Source organism: Rhipicephalus microplus, chromosome 10 (assembly GCF_043290135.1).
Source record: "Rhipicephalus microplus isolate Deutch F79 chromosome 10, USDA_Rmic, whole genome shotgun sequence".
Lineage (NCBI taxonomy): Eukaryota > Metazoa > Arthropoda > Arachnida > Ixodida > Ixodidae > Rhipicephalus > Rhipicephalus microplus.
Window position 1 is genome coordinate 68,471,681 of NC_134709.1, and position 15,332 is coordinate 68,487,012.

Genomic DNA, 15,332 nt, shown 5'->3' on the forward strand with positions numbered 1-15,332 from the left:
GTTCTAGACCAACATCTCCCCTCTTGTACTGCACTTTGCTGAATGAACAGTGTCTTAAAAGAAAACGCAAGACCTGATCAGTCCAAGGAGCCTTTGAAATAGGCACAGTTTGTACTTGGTCTGAAGTATGGCGAGATAGGCAGAAAGACACGGAACTTTATTTAGACCCGCTGCTTTACGCTAAATGCGTTAGAGAAGCGTGCCGCTCCCATGTCAGAACGAGCCCAATGGAGAGGAAAAAAATTGCCCGCAGCTTCCCTCGGGGGAACACTGAGGAGGATGCGGAGCATATAATTGGTTAACGGGGTGTTAAAGTGCGGCTTACTTGGGTCGATGGCTAAATTGGTTAACGTGGTTGTGAAATGGGGTGTTAAATTGCGACTTACTTGGGTCGATGGCTAAATTGGTTAACGTGGTTGTAGGAGGGGGTGTTAAATGAGTGAACACGTACACACGTATGCGAAAGGGCGGCGCTGGTCGAAGGGACGTCGATCATTGTGTTTGTGGATTCGTTGGAATTCATTTCACCGCGACCTTGGACGTCGACGCGCCGTACAAACCAACCGACGAGCGGCAACTGAGCGAGCGAGCGCCGACCTTGAGTATATATACAGCGCGACGGCGCATGCACTGTCAACTGTCGAATGTTCGAGAAGGGGGAGAAGCGCAACGGCGCATGCGCGCGCGTCAGCTGCCGATGTTCTCGAAGCGCGACGGCGCATGCGCGCGCGTCAGCTGCCGATGTTCTCGAAGCGTGACGGCGCATGCGCGCTACATTATACAGCTAGCGAATGTTCGTGAAGAGGAGAAGCGCACGCGGTGTGTAGAGGAGGAAGGGTGCACAGATGGTGGAGGAGTGAAGCGCGCGCGGTGTGTAGAGGAGGAAGGGATGCACAGATGGTGGAAGGAGGAGGAGGAAGCTTGCGGACGGCGCCGCACTACAAGCCTCGAGTATTAGATGCTCCGCATCTAATATCCAACATTTAAGTGTTCAACTGACGCGAATGCAGTGCATGTTCTTCGGTTCTTTCAGACGTACCATAGATTATTCCCCAAAGATGCGTTCCTGAATGTTGACAGCTGACCAACTTGAGGCCCAAAATCAGTGGTCCATAGATGACGGGTTTGACCGGCCGCCGTTGAAGCCCCCGCCTCGGTTGAGAAACGCATAGTTTGGGCGATGAATATGAAAAGCCTGTGCCGCAGAAAATGCGCTACAGGCGTCCGTGAGTGCAAAAAGCTTCATCACAGCGTCGCTCAAAACAATAAACGTTTAGGAATAGCATGTCTGTGTTAATAGACAGGTGCGACGGAAGAAGAGAGACAAGCACTATCAGCCGTTGCTTGTCACTTTTTGTGGTTTAAAAACTGCTTCTAGCCATCTTCCCTCGCCAACAAGAGCTTCATTGCAGCTGGGATATCACGACAATCCATGTCGACCGGCGCCACGTGAGTCAATAACCGTTCTTCATCGTGTAGACGCTCTACCTTTCCGTTGACTGGCCATTCCGTTGACTGGCCCACGTTGACACCATTCCGTTGACTGGCCCACGGGACGGCTTTAATCCCTCCCATAGTAGAGTACTTCGTACTCTGAATCGTTACCCACTTTTTTCTAAACAGATGTGCAACAGACCAAGGAATGCAGATTCCTAACCCGGTATGACCCACGGGACAGCTCTATGCTCTCCCATAGTAGAGTACCTAGTACTCTGAGTCGTTAACCACTTCTTCTAAACACACAGGTTTACTTGGGACGGCTCACTGATTTCACATAGTTGGGTACAAAGTACTCGAAAGCGTTAAACGCTTTTTTTTAAACACATTCCCTTCGGCGTCCATACGCTGCCGGCTTATGGCCCTGCGCTTCCTGTTTCGCCTCGTACAAGTAGAGGAATTCCCTGCGCGAACTCTCGCATATTAGTTTCTAGGCACTGACCTTTGGTACTTAATGCCTAATGTGACCTTAATTGGGGCCCACAATGATTAGTAACACTTCGTTCGTTTTATGCAACAGCTGTCGCGTTTTTTCGTCGTATCCAGTCGACTTGCCCTGGGGTAGATGTCTTGGACAATCCTATCGTTGACACAACAGCCGCTTTGTTGCTCCCGTTAGTTCCTCCGGCCCGCCGCACTTTCTCCTGTCGTGTCTTCTGGAGCGCGTTGGCGGCATCTTTTCTGGCTGGCCTTCTCCGGGACTCCATGTGGCGGCGGGGGTGGAGTAATCTTCCTACCCTTGATCGCCTCGAAAAGTAAAGAATGGTTCAATCAGCAACATGCCCGAACTGCTCCCCACAGGAAACAAATAAGCATGTTTTGAGACAATTCGTCGTTGCTTGTGTTTTCTGGAAGTGCTGTGCATGCTGGATTTTGTGGCCTCGGAGTAAACCGCTTTGTTTCTTCTAGACGTTTTTCTCGAGGCTTTTTCGCCTGCCTTCTCATTGTTGCTGGTGCCTACTGTCCTTGGTGCAATCGCTGTGAGGCGGTTGCAGCAGGCCTTCGCCGTCGCGTTCTCTTCCCGATTTTGGAGCGGCTGTACAAAGAGCTGTTCTGTCGGAGGAACTCTTCTTTCTCGGTGAAGGGGAATTCCTCCGACGTTGGTCTTGATCTTTTTCATTAGTCATTGAGAGACGTGTGATGTTCGTTTTCAGGCCTGCCTGGTTTTTGTAAGTGGATGTTTGTTTAGTACTGGCACAAATACTATGTAAATACGTAACATATACGTACTTACGTAATATTTACGTGTTTTTTGTTCACCATGTAATGTACATATGTAAGCATATCTTTTTGTATAAATTTTTGGTGTAACTGTGGATGTAGTATTCCGTGTTTATATGTAAACACATCTTTTTGTAACAATTTTTGGTGTGTCTGTGGATGTTGTGTTCCGTCGCGATGTTCTTTTGGGTTGTAATTGATGTTCACTGTTCGTGAGAATAATTTTTTCTAAACAAATGTGGTGTTGTACTGCGACGTCTTCCAGCTCTCCCATAGTATAGTATACCGTACTCTGAATCGTCGTACATTCGTTCTAAACATACACGCAATTAGTGCTGTACGCTGTGTTGGCGCTGTTTTTTTTAACCGACGGTTGTGTGGGCGATGGCAGCGGTCGTGGCCACTCACGCCGTAGTTTTCGTCGACGTGGCCTGATCCAGCGTGAGGCCCACGGGGTGACTTTATTTTAGAGTGCCAAGTACTCTAAATCGTTAACCTCTTTTTATAAACGTACATCATTGACATCTATTGATGCCTTCGACCTGGGAGCTGATGTCATTACAGTTATCGAGACGGCTCACTGCTCTTCCATAGTTGATTACTAAATATTCGAAAACGATAAACACTTTTTATTGCCATAGCAACTATATGGACACTGTCGGCTGGATTTTGCAGTCGGCGTCCGCCGTCATTCGCCGTATATGTACACGTATCTGTGTGCATGAAAACACAAGAAGGAAAAATTATCCAGAAAAAGATTTCCGTGTGCGGAATGAAACGTCCGACCTCTTGCTTGTGAGTACGGGGCGTTAGCCACTGAGCCTCAAAGGAACTCGTCCTTCAACGTTGAAATGGCAAGCTATTTATATCTACCACTTACTGCTGGCGATGGCTATATCGGGGGAACTATCGGGTTTTCAGCATTACCAGCTAGATGACGCAATGAGCGCGCGTCGCCAGATCGTAACGACTTCGTGACGGGTGCTGATGCGTTCATCTCCTAACGCGTACTTTGCCCCGTGAAGAGGGAAGGGGGTAATCGCTCACGCGTGTGCGTGCTTATCTCGTGTTGGCGATAATCGTACGCATTGGGCTTTCAGTGGAACGATTCTCTTGTACTTACTGGGCGCACAAAGGTCACTGCACTTGGTGCACCGTTTCCGTTTGTGAAAAGTGCGTGCTTTTCAACCACAGTGAAGTAACAACTGAGACACTTATTCGCGTTCATCTTTACTTGTGAGTACGTTTCGCACGTCATTTGGGCGAGAGCAACGTGGGGCACGTTTCGATACGATTGCCATTCTTCGTGTGACGTTCCAATTTGTTGCTATCGCATGCATTGCTTTGCATCACTGTGATCGTTTCTAAACATAATTTTTGGCTCATAATTTTCTCATTTACTCTTCTTCTCAGTGCTGGACCTGGGTCGCCATTGGAGGCGCTCCGTGCAGCAGCACCAGTCTCCGGCGCCAGCGCAGGCGGTGCTCATCAAACCCTCGCCCTTCGACCCTTCGTCCGAGGCGGCCGACGTCAACGAGGTGGAGACCACATCACCGCCGTCACTGCCGCCGAGGTGAGAAACCCACTTGCAAAACTTGCTTCTGATTCGTGTGTGTATTTAGGATACAGTAAACTCGCCAGACTAACGTTCTCTTGTAGGCAGTTGCCGCACGCTCTACGTGGTAGTGGTTCACGTGCCTGTTGTCGTTTCTTGAGCATTCCATATGCAAGTACTCTTTTACGTTCATCTAAAGTGCTAACCAGCCGCTGCGAACAGCAAGAATAAACATATCATTTGTAAACTCTGAACGGAAAGCTCTTGGAACACTCTTTTCTTGGTCTACGATCTACGCCAAGAGCTCAAAATATGCAGCATACCCGAATGGCGTGCAGTATTCAAAGATTAAGGTATAGTTTAATTTTTCTTTTAGTACAACAACTGTCATAGTGATCGCTCGTGATAACCTCGTGGTGTATCCGAAAATGTGCTGCGATGTCCCTTGCAACAAATGCGCATCCCTGCACACACCTATGCTTGTGACAGAGCAAATACGGCTGTCAGCAGGAGTTTCCGGTCCTCTTCTGCGTTCCACACGGCGAGAAAACTCGGCGAGTGGCACCTATACTATGGAAAGGACTAACGTCCGTGACAAAGTACGGCAGTAACGCCCCCCGTTTGTTCGTGCGCAACGCTGGGCACCGACGGAGAGCCGCGCTGTGAAGCTCGCGTAGAGGTCCTCTGCGCGATCGCGAGAAGTCTCCCCTGGCATTCCGTTGGACTCGTTAGGCTCAAACCCGTGGTATTCGCCACCGTTGCGGGGCGCCAGAGCAACCGACACGGAATGCGGGCTGCCCTGACGGTTTGCTGTATAACACCGCTGCCACCACCGTCCTGCCTCCCCCTGCAGCCTCGTGGAGCTCATGGCATTTCGCCTTCTTCTCCTCATCTATCCTTCCTCACCAGCTCTCGTACTTTCTCAGTCGACATTCCCTGTATCTCCACTCCTCCATTTTCATCTCATTCTCATTTTCTACAATAATTAAGTAAGGCGAATCGGTGCTGAAGAATTGCGTAGTCTTCTCTGTATCATTGGTGTAGATACAAGACACTGAAAATTTTGTCCTGTTTATGCTTACGTTTGGAATAGACAGTGCGTACTACAAAGTGAGAACTTGACACGCACGCGTCGTAACAGTCAGATGTGCATTTTGTAGCTCATAAAGAGATCAAGCATATGCTGATTCATTTATGTTTGAGACAGGATATTTATTTGTTTATTTTTTTTTTTTTTACAAACTGCAGCCTTCTAAAAGGGCTATATCAGGAGTGGAGTTACACAGTGCAAAAATTGCAACAGAAAAGACTCATGAGGTGTAACAACAGAATAACAATAAAACACATTTATAACAATACAGGAATCAAACTTGTTACATAATAATTTTCAACAAGCGTAGTCACATAATCGTTCAGGGACAGTGATCGAATGTGACCAGATAAGGAATTCCATAATTCCAATTTTCGGGGTATGAAACTATAATTAATGTATTTGTGCGTGCAAAAAAAGGTAGCAAGATAGAGCTCGCGGAAGTTACGGGTAGAGGAAGGCTGAGCGAATGACAAAAAGGCTGTGTTCGAAATGCGATATAAATGGTTGATCATGTTGTGAAAAAAATTTTGATGACTCTACGTCACGACGTACCGAAAGACGTTCTAGCTTTAGCTCATGTAATGCTAATGACGTTTATTAGTAGCGGTCGCACCTGCGAAAAATGAAACGAGCACCCTTTTTTTTTTTAACTGGTTCTAGTTTGAATACGTCGCTTGGCCTGTAAGCTGGCCACACCGTGGAGGCATAATCGATGACAAGGCGAACAAGAGATTTATACATTAGATGTTTAGTATCTTCTGGGGCATTCTGCATTGTTCGACGGAGATATTCTAGTTACTTTAATGCTTTAGAACATGTTAAGGCAATGTGAGTGGACCATAAAAGATTATGAGTGAATGTGACACCAAGATATCTGTACTGCATAACTCCGGTTAAAGATACACCATTGAAAGAGAATCTTTTTGAATTTAATTTTCATTTTCCAATTTTTGCACCAAGCACGAAACGAAGTCAAGGAGTCATTCAAACGGTTTTTCGTGATCTGCAGAAACGATCACGTCATATAAAGCACGATCATCTGCGTAAAGCGAATGTTCGAGGATACAAGTTTTTTTTTTTGGGGGGGGGGGGGGTGAATCGTTTATATAAATTAAAAATAATAAGGGGCCCAGGGCAAACTCTTGTTGAACCCCAGAGCCTACCTTTAGAACTGACTAGCTTGTGGAACTGAAGTCGACATATTGAGAAGGATTGTGAAGAACACTAGCAATCCAATCAATGAGACGTGAATTTTGTTTTTTTTTAGATAAGTGGAGTTTGTGAAAAAGATGAGAATGTAGTACCGTGTCAAAGGCTTTGGATAAGTCGATAAAAAGTAAATCGATTTGATGGCCCTGGTCTAAGTGATACGCAATGTCGTGAGTGAATTCAGTTAGTTGGGTGGTGGTGCTGAAACCGCTTCTGAAGCCGTCCTGTGCATTAGTTAAAATATAGTTTGGCTCGAAAAACTTCATCATGTGTTTGTTTAATAATATATTTTCCAACATTTTGTGTGAATACGGAGTTAAAGAAACTGGTCTATAATTAGTTATGTCGGACTTGCTACCCGGTTTATACAATCGTATTACTCTTGCTAGCTTCCAAGATGAAGGAACGGTACTAGTTTGCAAAGATTTGTTAAATATAATACCAATGTAACGAGAGGTCCATTGAAAATGAAGCTGTAAAAACGATTTAGGAACATGATATGAACCACTAGATTTCTTTGTATGTAGTTTTAGATTCAAATTAAGAGCACCGTTAACACTAATTGTAATGTCAGGAATCGATTGATCTCATTGAATATCAAAAGTCGGTTATCATTAAAAATCAGATGCGTAGACAGAATGGAAGTATTCGTTAAATGCGTTATGTATGCGCACGGCATCATTTACAATTTCATTTTCGATAGTAAATGAAGATGCACAATTAATAATAGGCATCACAGAACGCCAAAATTTTTGTGGGTTGTTTTGAGGAGTGCCGCTGATACTTCGACAGTATAGAAGATATCCTTGGCAAGCTATAGTTTTTTGTGTGTCCTCCTTGGCAGATGTGAATCTGGCATTGGAAATGGGGTCGTCACAGCTTTTAGAGCGTCTTAGGTGCCTAACACGGTTAGATAGCTGCAATATTTTTCTTTTCATTTATGGAATGGCGTGATTTAGTTTCTTTTACTGAAAAAAAAACGATGAATGAATACATGTACAATGTTCTCAAACTCTCGGACTAGGACATTCACATCACAGTCTTTACTAAGCATCACGAATGGCTCACGAATATCTTACACTTGTCATCCTCGACTGTCACTTGATCTATCATTTTTGGGCAGTCGTTCTGGCGGTTAACGAAACCTCCGCTGTTCTCTTCGCTCTTCGGGGATGTTTAGTTCACCAACGATCTTGTCTACAGCCTCTAATATGTATCATACAATGGATTGATCGTTGCCAAACACGAGAAAAACTACAACTGCGTTTTCAACGTTCGTTGGAACTGCGTATTTACTTTCTTTTTCTTACGAGTGCAGGCTATCAGGCTTCGCCGTACCGCGCCGAAAAGGCTGTACCTCGCCAGCTCTTGCACAACGCTGTATCTGGGAGTTTTCTTCCTTGTGTAGATTGTGGCCTTCGTATGCTGTTTATAATGTTTAGTCATCCTTTTACCAGCAGTGCTTTCTCAGTGCATTTTGCACTTCACCGACAACGTGTGAAAAACAAAACAGCAACCTTAGAAGTGTGGGAGCCTGGGCTAGTTCGTATGGCATAACGATAGTTATAGCGCGACAACAAAACGACGACACTTTCGTGTCCTTCTTGTCTCTGTGTCGTCATTTTGTTCTCGCGCTATAACTACCGCCATAGCAACCTTAAGTTACATTCGCAAGCTATGCAAGTTAACTCGTCTCTGAGGTTGGCGAAGGTTGAGATGAATGAACTCCCTTTGGATTACGATATCATTTTGAATAATAGCACGCCATGGGTCTATTACTCGGCCTTGGCGTAGACCACCACGAAAAGAAGGGCCAAGATTACGACAAGACGTACCTGCACATACGCAAATCAAATGAGTAGCGCCATCTCTAAAGCCGTGTGGCTGCAGCCCGCCGCCTTGTTGGGAAAAAGCTTAGTCCCCGACTAACAACCTTCAGCAAAACATATACCCATATGAGGGCAAGCCGTGATTAATGAACAAAGCGCTGGTTCGGTAGTTTAATTTTTCATCCTCTTAAGTATCCCGCTGATGTGAATGGTTTTAGAGCTGTCTTGGTTGTTCTCTTTCCCTTACTAACTCTCCTTCAAGACTCTCCAGGAGGCGAACTTTCGGCGTCCAGGTTTCTTCGTATAGCATCCACCCTTTTGTCCTCATTAAGCTACCTCACCTCGCCTTCCTCACTCATAGCCTCGTATGCAACATGTTAGTCTCTCTCTCTCTCTCTCTCTCTCTCTAGCTCTCTCTAGCTGACTCTCGGCGCTATACGCCGCTCACTGTTTCCGCCCTTGGCGCGCGTCTAGGAATATTCGTCGCCACCCCGAACCGCCGCGCGAGAGAGCGCCTCTTTTGGGAGTTGCTGTCGCGACGCGAAGCACGCTACGAGGCGAGACAGCTGCCTTAACCGACTGTGGCAGCGTTCCGCCGTAAAAAGGGCTGCACTTTCCGGCGCCCACGACAACCGACGAGCAAGGACGGGACGAGTCGAGGAAGCTGTTCCGCCACGTTGCTGAGCTAGGCTCCTCCATCTCCTTCACCTACGAGTTAGGGAGGCCGGGTACAGCTCGTGATCGCCGTGTGGCGGTTGTTGCGGCGTTTAGGAACTGGAGAAACTGAGCGGTATACGCGAAAGTTGTACACAGTACGTGTCTTTTTAGGTAGGTAGAAGTAAGCACTTATTCAAAAAAAAAAGAGAGAGGAGGTCAGGGAAACCAGCCTCTAGTGGATGAGCTTCCCTGCAGTACTTGGTGGAGCCCATAGTCAGGGACGCCGTTGGTCGTGGCCGCTGTCCTGGCACGCTGTACCATGGCTTGTTGGGCCGGAAGGTCCTGGCGACCGAGCAGGGCTGCCTCCCAGTCCTCTCTGGTTGGATTTGGGTTCGGGGGTAGAGAAAGGTTAAGCTAGCATGCCCCTACGATGTGGTAGGTGTTTTTAGGAGATATAACAATGAAGTGAAGTAACATGATTTGAAGCGTCCGGGTTTCTGCTTTGTTGGTAAGCTGCGTTCTACCTGTGTTAACTCACGGAGCAGAAACCGGGAGCCTTACGTTGAGAACTCAAAAATGGGCGATGGTGCAACGACCAGTGGAAAGGAATTGATATAGATGTAACCCCAAGGGACAAGAGAGAAGATTTGGTCAATGAACAGACGGGTGCTAAGATACATCTCAGTCGAAATCAAGAAGAAATCGATATGGGCCGGGCACGTAGCGTGTAGGCAAGAAAACTACTCGTCATAAAAAATGACAGGCTGGGCAGACAAAAATATGAGGGCAGATGATATTAAGAAGTTTCAGAGTACAACGTGCCAGCAGCAAGTACACGACCGGGTTGATTGATGGAACATGGGAGAGGAATTCGACCTGCGGTGGCGTAGTCAGGCTGATGTTGATTGAAGTGTCCAACTACTTTAACTTGATATAGAAAGTATTCTTTCGCTATTATAACGCTCTATCTGTATCGATATTCTAAGGCCAAAATGACGTAGTCCAACGCATAGTACCCGTGACAAGCGCATACAGGGAACGCACGCTGTTAATTACAGAACAGCGCCAGTCGGACTGGTCATAGTGATTCACGCAAACAGCCCGATTCCTCAAATTTAGGGGGAGATGAAGACTTGAAGGGATAACGAAACATTTAAACAGGGAATACCGCCGGAGGTAACGCTTGGACCGCAATATAAATAAAGTACCCTCGTTGGTGTTACAGGCATTACCTTGTCAATGATCTCTGTTCCCCAAAAGTGGCAATGTATCTGCAAGAACGATGAAATGAATGCTGTAGCAATGAATAGGAATGCTCTTTACGAATTGAAGCTGGAGGCAGAGTGTTTTTCGTATCCAATCACGCGTAACTGTACAAGACGATGAGGTAAACAATATGGCCGCTGCAGAAAGTGAAGCAGCTGTCCTGTTTGTCACCTCAACGAAGTAAGCGGCGTACGTACAAGGGTAGGAGCCGTCTGCTGATGTTTATCCAGATAGGCCGAGAGACCACGCTCATACGATCAAAATTTGCAGTTCCTGTTCGAGCGACGCAGCTGCCCTCCCTGCTTCCGGCACACCTTCATGTTCCTTCGCCTAGCTGGCCGTCTCGTTTCAGCTTTCCTTGACCCTCCCCACAAGTTTTACTTACACTGAGAACACGCGACGCGTCGGTCGATATTATCGATTCGCACATTACATGAAACATGACAACGACGGCGAAAATTCGCCTTAATGGTGCATGTAATTCTTGTCTCCATGATAACCAGAGCGTAACGTAAACTGTATGTACAAATTTTGTTTTGTCAATGCTACCGTGCATTCAGCCTCGGTACGTGTTGAAAATCTACAGTCTGAATTTCAGCGCTATACGTTCGCTATGCCTGCGTGATAAAATTAGGTCGGCTTAGTGATTATTTCGGGACAAGCTGATCATTATGCAAACGATCGGATTGTCTTCAAGAGAGACGGAATGTTGAGAATTCTGACAATCGCGTCAAAGTACTTTACAGTTAGTGATGTCGTACGGTTGTACTCCGACAAGAAGGAACGCACCCGACAGTGCGCTGCTTTGTTTCAAGCGGCGTCTTCCTTTGTCTTGTTCCTGGTGCCCTTAGGCTTGAAATTATGTATTAAATACACAGTACAGCTCACCGGATCGAGTCATTACTAACTTTGCTATTCATCTATCTGTTTCTTTCTCTCTGTCTTTTCATTGAAACGAAAGTCAATGAATGGTTTGTTTTGACAAATTCTTGGTGACGGCCACCACTTTTATCTTAATTATTATATTAGTTCCTTTATAGTTTGTTTACCGTTCATTAAGCTCAAGAGCTCTCGTTTTAACGTATCCCACTCATGTTCACCACGGCCAAGCACCTTTCTTGCACACAGTGTGCGGGTCGTGCTTGAGTCGGTAGTAATATCTGGAATTTTACGTCCCAAAATCACAATACGGTTATGACGGATGCCGTAGTTAATGGTTCGGAAACATTTGACCCTCTGGTGTTCTTTGACGTGCACCCATATCGCACAATACACGAAACCTCAGCCATTTCAGCTCCATCGAAAGCGACCGCCTCAGCGTAGATGCTCACCCTGACTATACTGCTCCACCGAGTCAGACTTGCTTGAGACAGTATGCTCATCACAAATAACGTCCAGAGAAACGACAGAGTCCTTTCCCTCGTATACGCACGCGCAGACGCTATTGACCTCGCTTACGCTATCGCGAAAATCACGGTACTCGCGCATCGAGCTCGGCGTTCTTGCCCCCGGCACCCGCAGATCGGCGGCCGCTGTTCATTGCACTCGCGAGCTGCGGCAGCGAGACACTTCACATCCTTGGGCGCGCACGCCATACTCCTTCCTCCCTGAACTCCCTTCCTTCTCGGCGCTGGAGAAGCGAAATATCTCGCGACAGCTGCGAGCTCTTTCGCCGCACATCTTGGCAGCCGCGTCCGCATAGCACGCTCCTCTTCTATATTCTGATATCAACCTCCTTGCTTTGTTTTTTTTTTCTTTTATGTGTTGTGGGCTTCCCTCAAACTCCCTCCTCCTGTCTGCCTGTCAGCGCCTTTCCCGTCTTGCTGTCGTCCTTTTACGCGCGCTTCTGACTAAAACACTAAATTTACGCATCTATGTGCGCTGCTTGCTCTGCGCTTTTCTTTTTTGTGCGCTTTAATTTCGCCGGCCTTCTGCGAGTACGCGCTAAGTGCGCGCATGCATAAACGTACTGCGCATGTACTCGCACCCAACTTGGTGCCTGTGAGGTATTCGTGAATAAGTAAACAAGCAGTGTACAAGAACACGGCGGCGTCTGTTCTCTCGCGATCCGCCGACACTGCCGACGTGTTGTGCTCGAACCTAGCGCGCTTTCACGTGTATATAGTACATGGGCAGTGTGCTCGGGCTTCGTCCAATACAAGTGTCGGCGCTTGCTTTCTGCTGCGTTTCTTCTTCTTGTCCTTCGTGTTCGCATATATATGCCGCTTTCACCAGCATCGTTCGACACAAGTGTCACTGCTGTCGTTTGTTTTTGGCCTGTTGTTTCGTGGTCGCATTTCTTTGTGACTTTTGCTGATTGCGCGCTTTCTGTGTCTACCCGTCTCGCTCGTTAGTTTTGTTGTATACCGCTTACACCAGCTTCGTCCGAAAGAAATTTCACTGCTTTCATTTCTCGCTTCATGATATTCTTCTTGTTTTCGCTGTTCTTCTTTCTCACAATTATTTGTTGCGTGTTACTTATTTATTTTTTGTCTTCAAGCTCTTCTGCGCCTTCTTGTGCTTGTATTTGTTGTTGCAGTACACCGCTTACACCAGCTCGCTCCAATAGAAATTTCACTGCTGTCATCTCGTCTTCTTCTTCTTGAGTTCGTCCTTCACTGTTGGTGTTCTTTGTCATTCTTACTTATTGCTGTTTAATGCGTCTTTTCAACCCTTTCTTGTACACTATATGGCGCTTAGTTCGCCTCGACTGCTTTCTCGCTTTTCACTTCCAATCTGTCCTCTTCTGCGTCCAAACCCTGTCTCCTGCTTTTATACCTCTATCGTCGGGTTGTCGTCTGGCACTCGCGCCTTCACTCCTAATTTCGCCGCGTCGTCTGCTATTGCTTCTTCTTGTTCTACCCTGTTCTCGAGCTCTCCCTATACACGCAACCTGTTCCCCGCTTTGTTCTTTCGTTCGTTTGTTCAGCTTTGTTGTGTACTCCGATATCACTCTCTCTCTCTCGTTCTTCCGTGTTCGTGCTATTGGATGCTGCTGCTTTTTCTTTATACACGTCTCACGTTTCTTGCTTGTTTGTCCCTCCTTCTTAATTCCTTCTCTTCAAAGCGGACCCGTTCGTGCGATCTCTCGTTTTTCTCGCGAGGTCCCATTACTTCTGATATATATATATATATATATATCGCCGGCAATATTCTCCGGCTCTCCGGTATTATTGTCTCCCGCCTCGCGAGATCTTTGATTGGCCGCTCGGGACGTTTCTCGCCTTAACCGGTCCGCTGTCGTCTGCTGCTGCTTTTACGGTGTCGTCTGCTTTTGTTCGAGCAGACGATCCTCGCTCGTTTCCGGTTCCTCCACTTTTGCCCTGTTGCTTGCCGATTAACGTAGCGCAGAATACTCTTGTTCGTACGTACGCCACGCATTTTCGTGTGGGTACATTTACGTATACTCTGGTCGCCAGATTTGCCGCATTTGCCGTGGTTTTCGGCGTGCCGTCACAAATAAACCCGCTCAGCTCGTACTCTTCTTGTGGCGTCATATTTTTATATATAATTTAGCGATTTGTGAGCGTGAAAGAGATAAACGCATACCTGTGTGTAATTACATTTATGTCGTACTACCTTTTTTTGTTTACGTTTAGCTGGTGTTTTTTTTTACTTTGTTACTGGCAGATCTCGATCAATAACAACTTACCCTGTTGACAGCGTCGGGCCACCAAATGTTTCATTATTGAAGGTGAAATCTTTATATGGCTCATTAGGCGAGAAGCCCCGCCGCGGTGGTCTAGTGGCTAAGGTACTCGGCTGCAGACCCGCAGGTCGCGGGTTCGATTCCCGGCTGCGGTGGCTGCATTTTCGATGGAGGTGAAAATGTTGTAGGCCCGTGTACTCAGATTTGGGCGCACGTTAAAGAACCCCAGGTGGTCGAAATTTCCGGAGCCCTCCACTACGGCGTCTCTCATAATCATATAGTGGTTTTGGGACGTTAAACCCCACAAATCAATCAATCAATCAATCATCAGGCGAGAAATCCGGCGCTGTCACAAAATGGTACTAAAGTAACACAAACCTAGAAACCGACAGAGTTTATTCTGCACATCCGCCACCTGCTTCTCAAACGGCGCTTTTTCGTTCCTTCTGCAGTGATGCATTTCTGCTCACAACAATAATTGCCGCAATACTTATTGTGCCTCTCTTTGCTTTAACATTCCACGCATAGAACCTACGCGTCGCCACCGGCGTGTAAGCCGTTCTGTCCCATAAAGAAGCGAGTCCTTAAAATACATTCCCGTTCTTTCGCTCGTGGTTTCGTCCCGATAAACTTGATGGCCTAGGCAACGTGCGTGGATTCATTACCTTAGGTTTCTTATAAAACCCGAAGAGCGACCGTCGATGGCGTCGGGGCTTCAACACGAGGCGTTGCGCAAACAGAAGCATGAGATAACTTCATCGCATGACATCATCACGACGTCACTGGTTGCCAAATATAGTGGCTTCATCATGGTGCCACATGACGTATAGCATTACCATATAGGACATACCAGAGGCAGTGTAAAAAATAGGGGAACACTTCAGCTTCGCTTTCAGTATAGAAGAACGTGATGGCGTAATGGGGCCCTGTGCGCAACGCCTTCTCAATTGCTAGCCTGGTTTTGGGTCTCGGTGGATGCCTCAACCGTGTCGCACGCCCCGCCGCGGTGGTCTAGTGGCTAAGGCACTCGGCTGCTGACCCGCAGGGCGTGGGTTCGAATCCCGGCTGCGGCGGCTGCATTTCAGATAGAGGCGGAAATGTTGTAGGCCCGTGGACTCAGATTTGGGTGCACGTTAAAGAACCCCAGGTGGTCTAAATTTCCGGAGCTCTCCACTACGGCGTCTCTCATAATCATATGGTGGTTTTCGAACGCTAAACGCCACATAGCAATCAATCAACCGTGTCAGAAAGACAAGGAACGTCCGTGCCTACTGCAATTATTATTGTGAAGTGCGCACTACGACGCAATTGTTCCTCTTGGAAACCAAATGAGGACCCAGTATACGCTTGCGTGAA

At 47.0% G+C, this 15,332-nt stretch overlaps 2 protein-coding genes across 2 annotated transcripts in view; one reads left to right on the forward strand and one right to left on the reverse strand.

The window, feature by feature from the left end:
• Trs31 (trafficking protein particle complex subunit 31) overlaps positions 1–15,332 on the reverse strand; it is a 587,499-nt gene that overhangs the window by 444,778 nt on the left and 127,389 nt on the right. The window lies entirely within an intron of this gene.
• Positions 1–15,332, forward strand: part of LOC119181246 (tyrosine-protein kinase transmembrane receptor Ror-like) — a 349,304-nt gene that overhangs the window by 238,545 nt on the left and 95,427 nt on the right. The window contains exon 2 of the mRNA XM_075875786.1: positions 4,132–4,291. Coding sequence (XP_075731901.1) covers positions 4,132–4,291 — 160 coding nt within the window. The remainder of the gene's footprint in view (positions 1–4,131; positions 4,292–15,332) is intronic.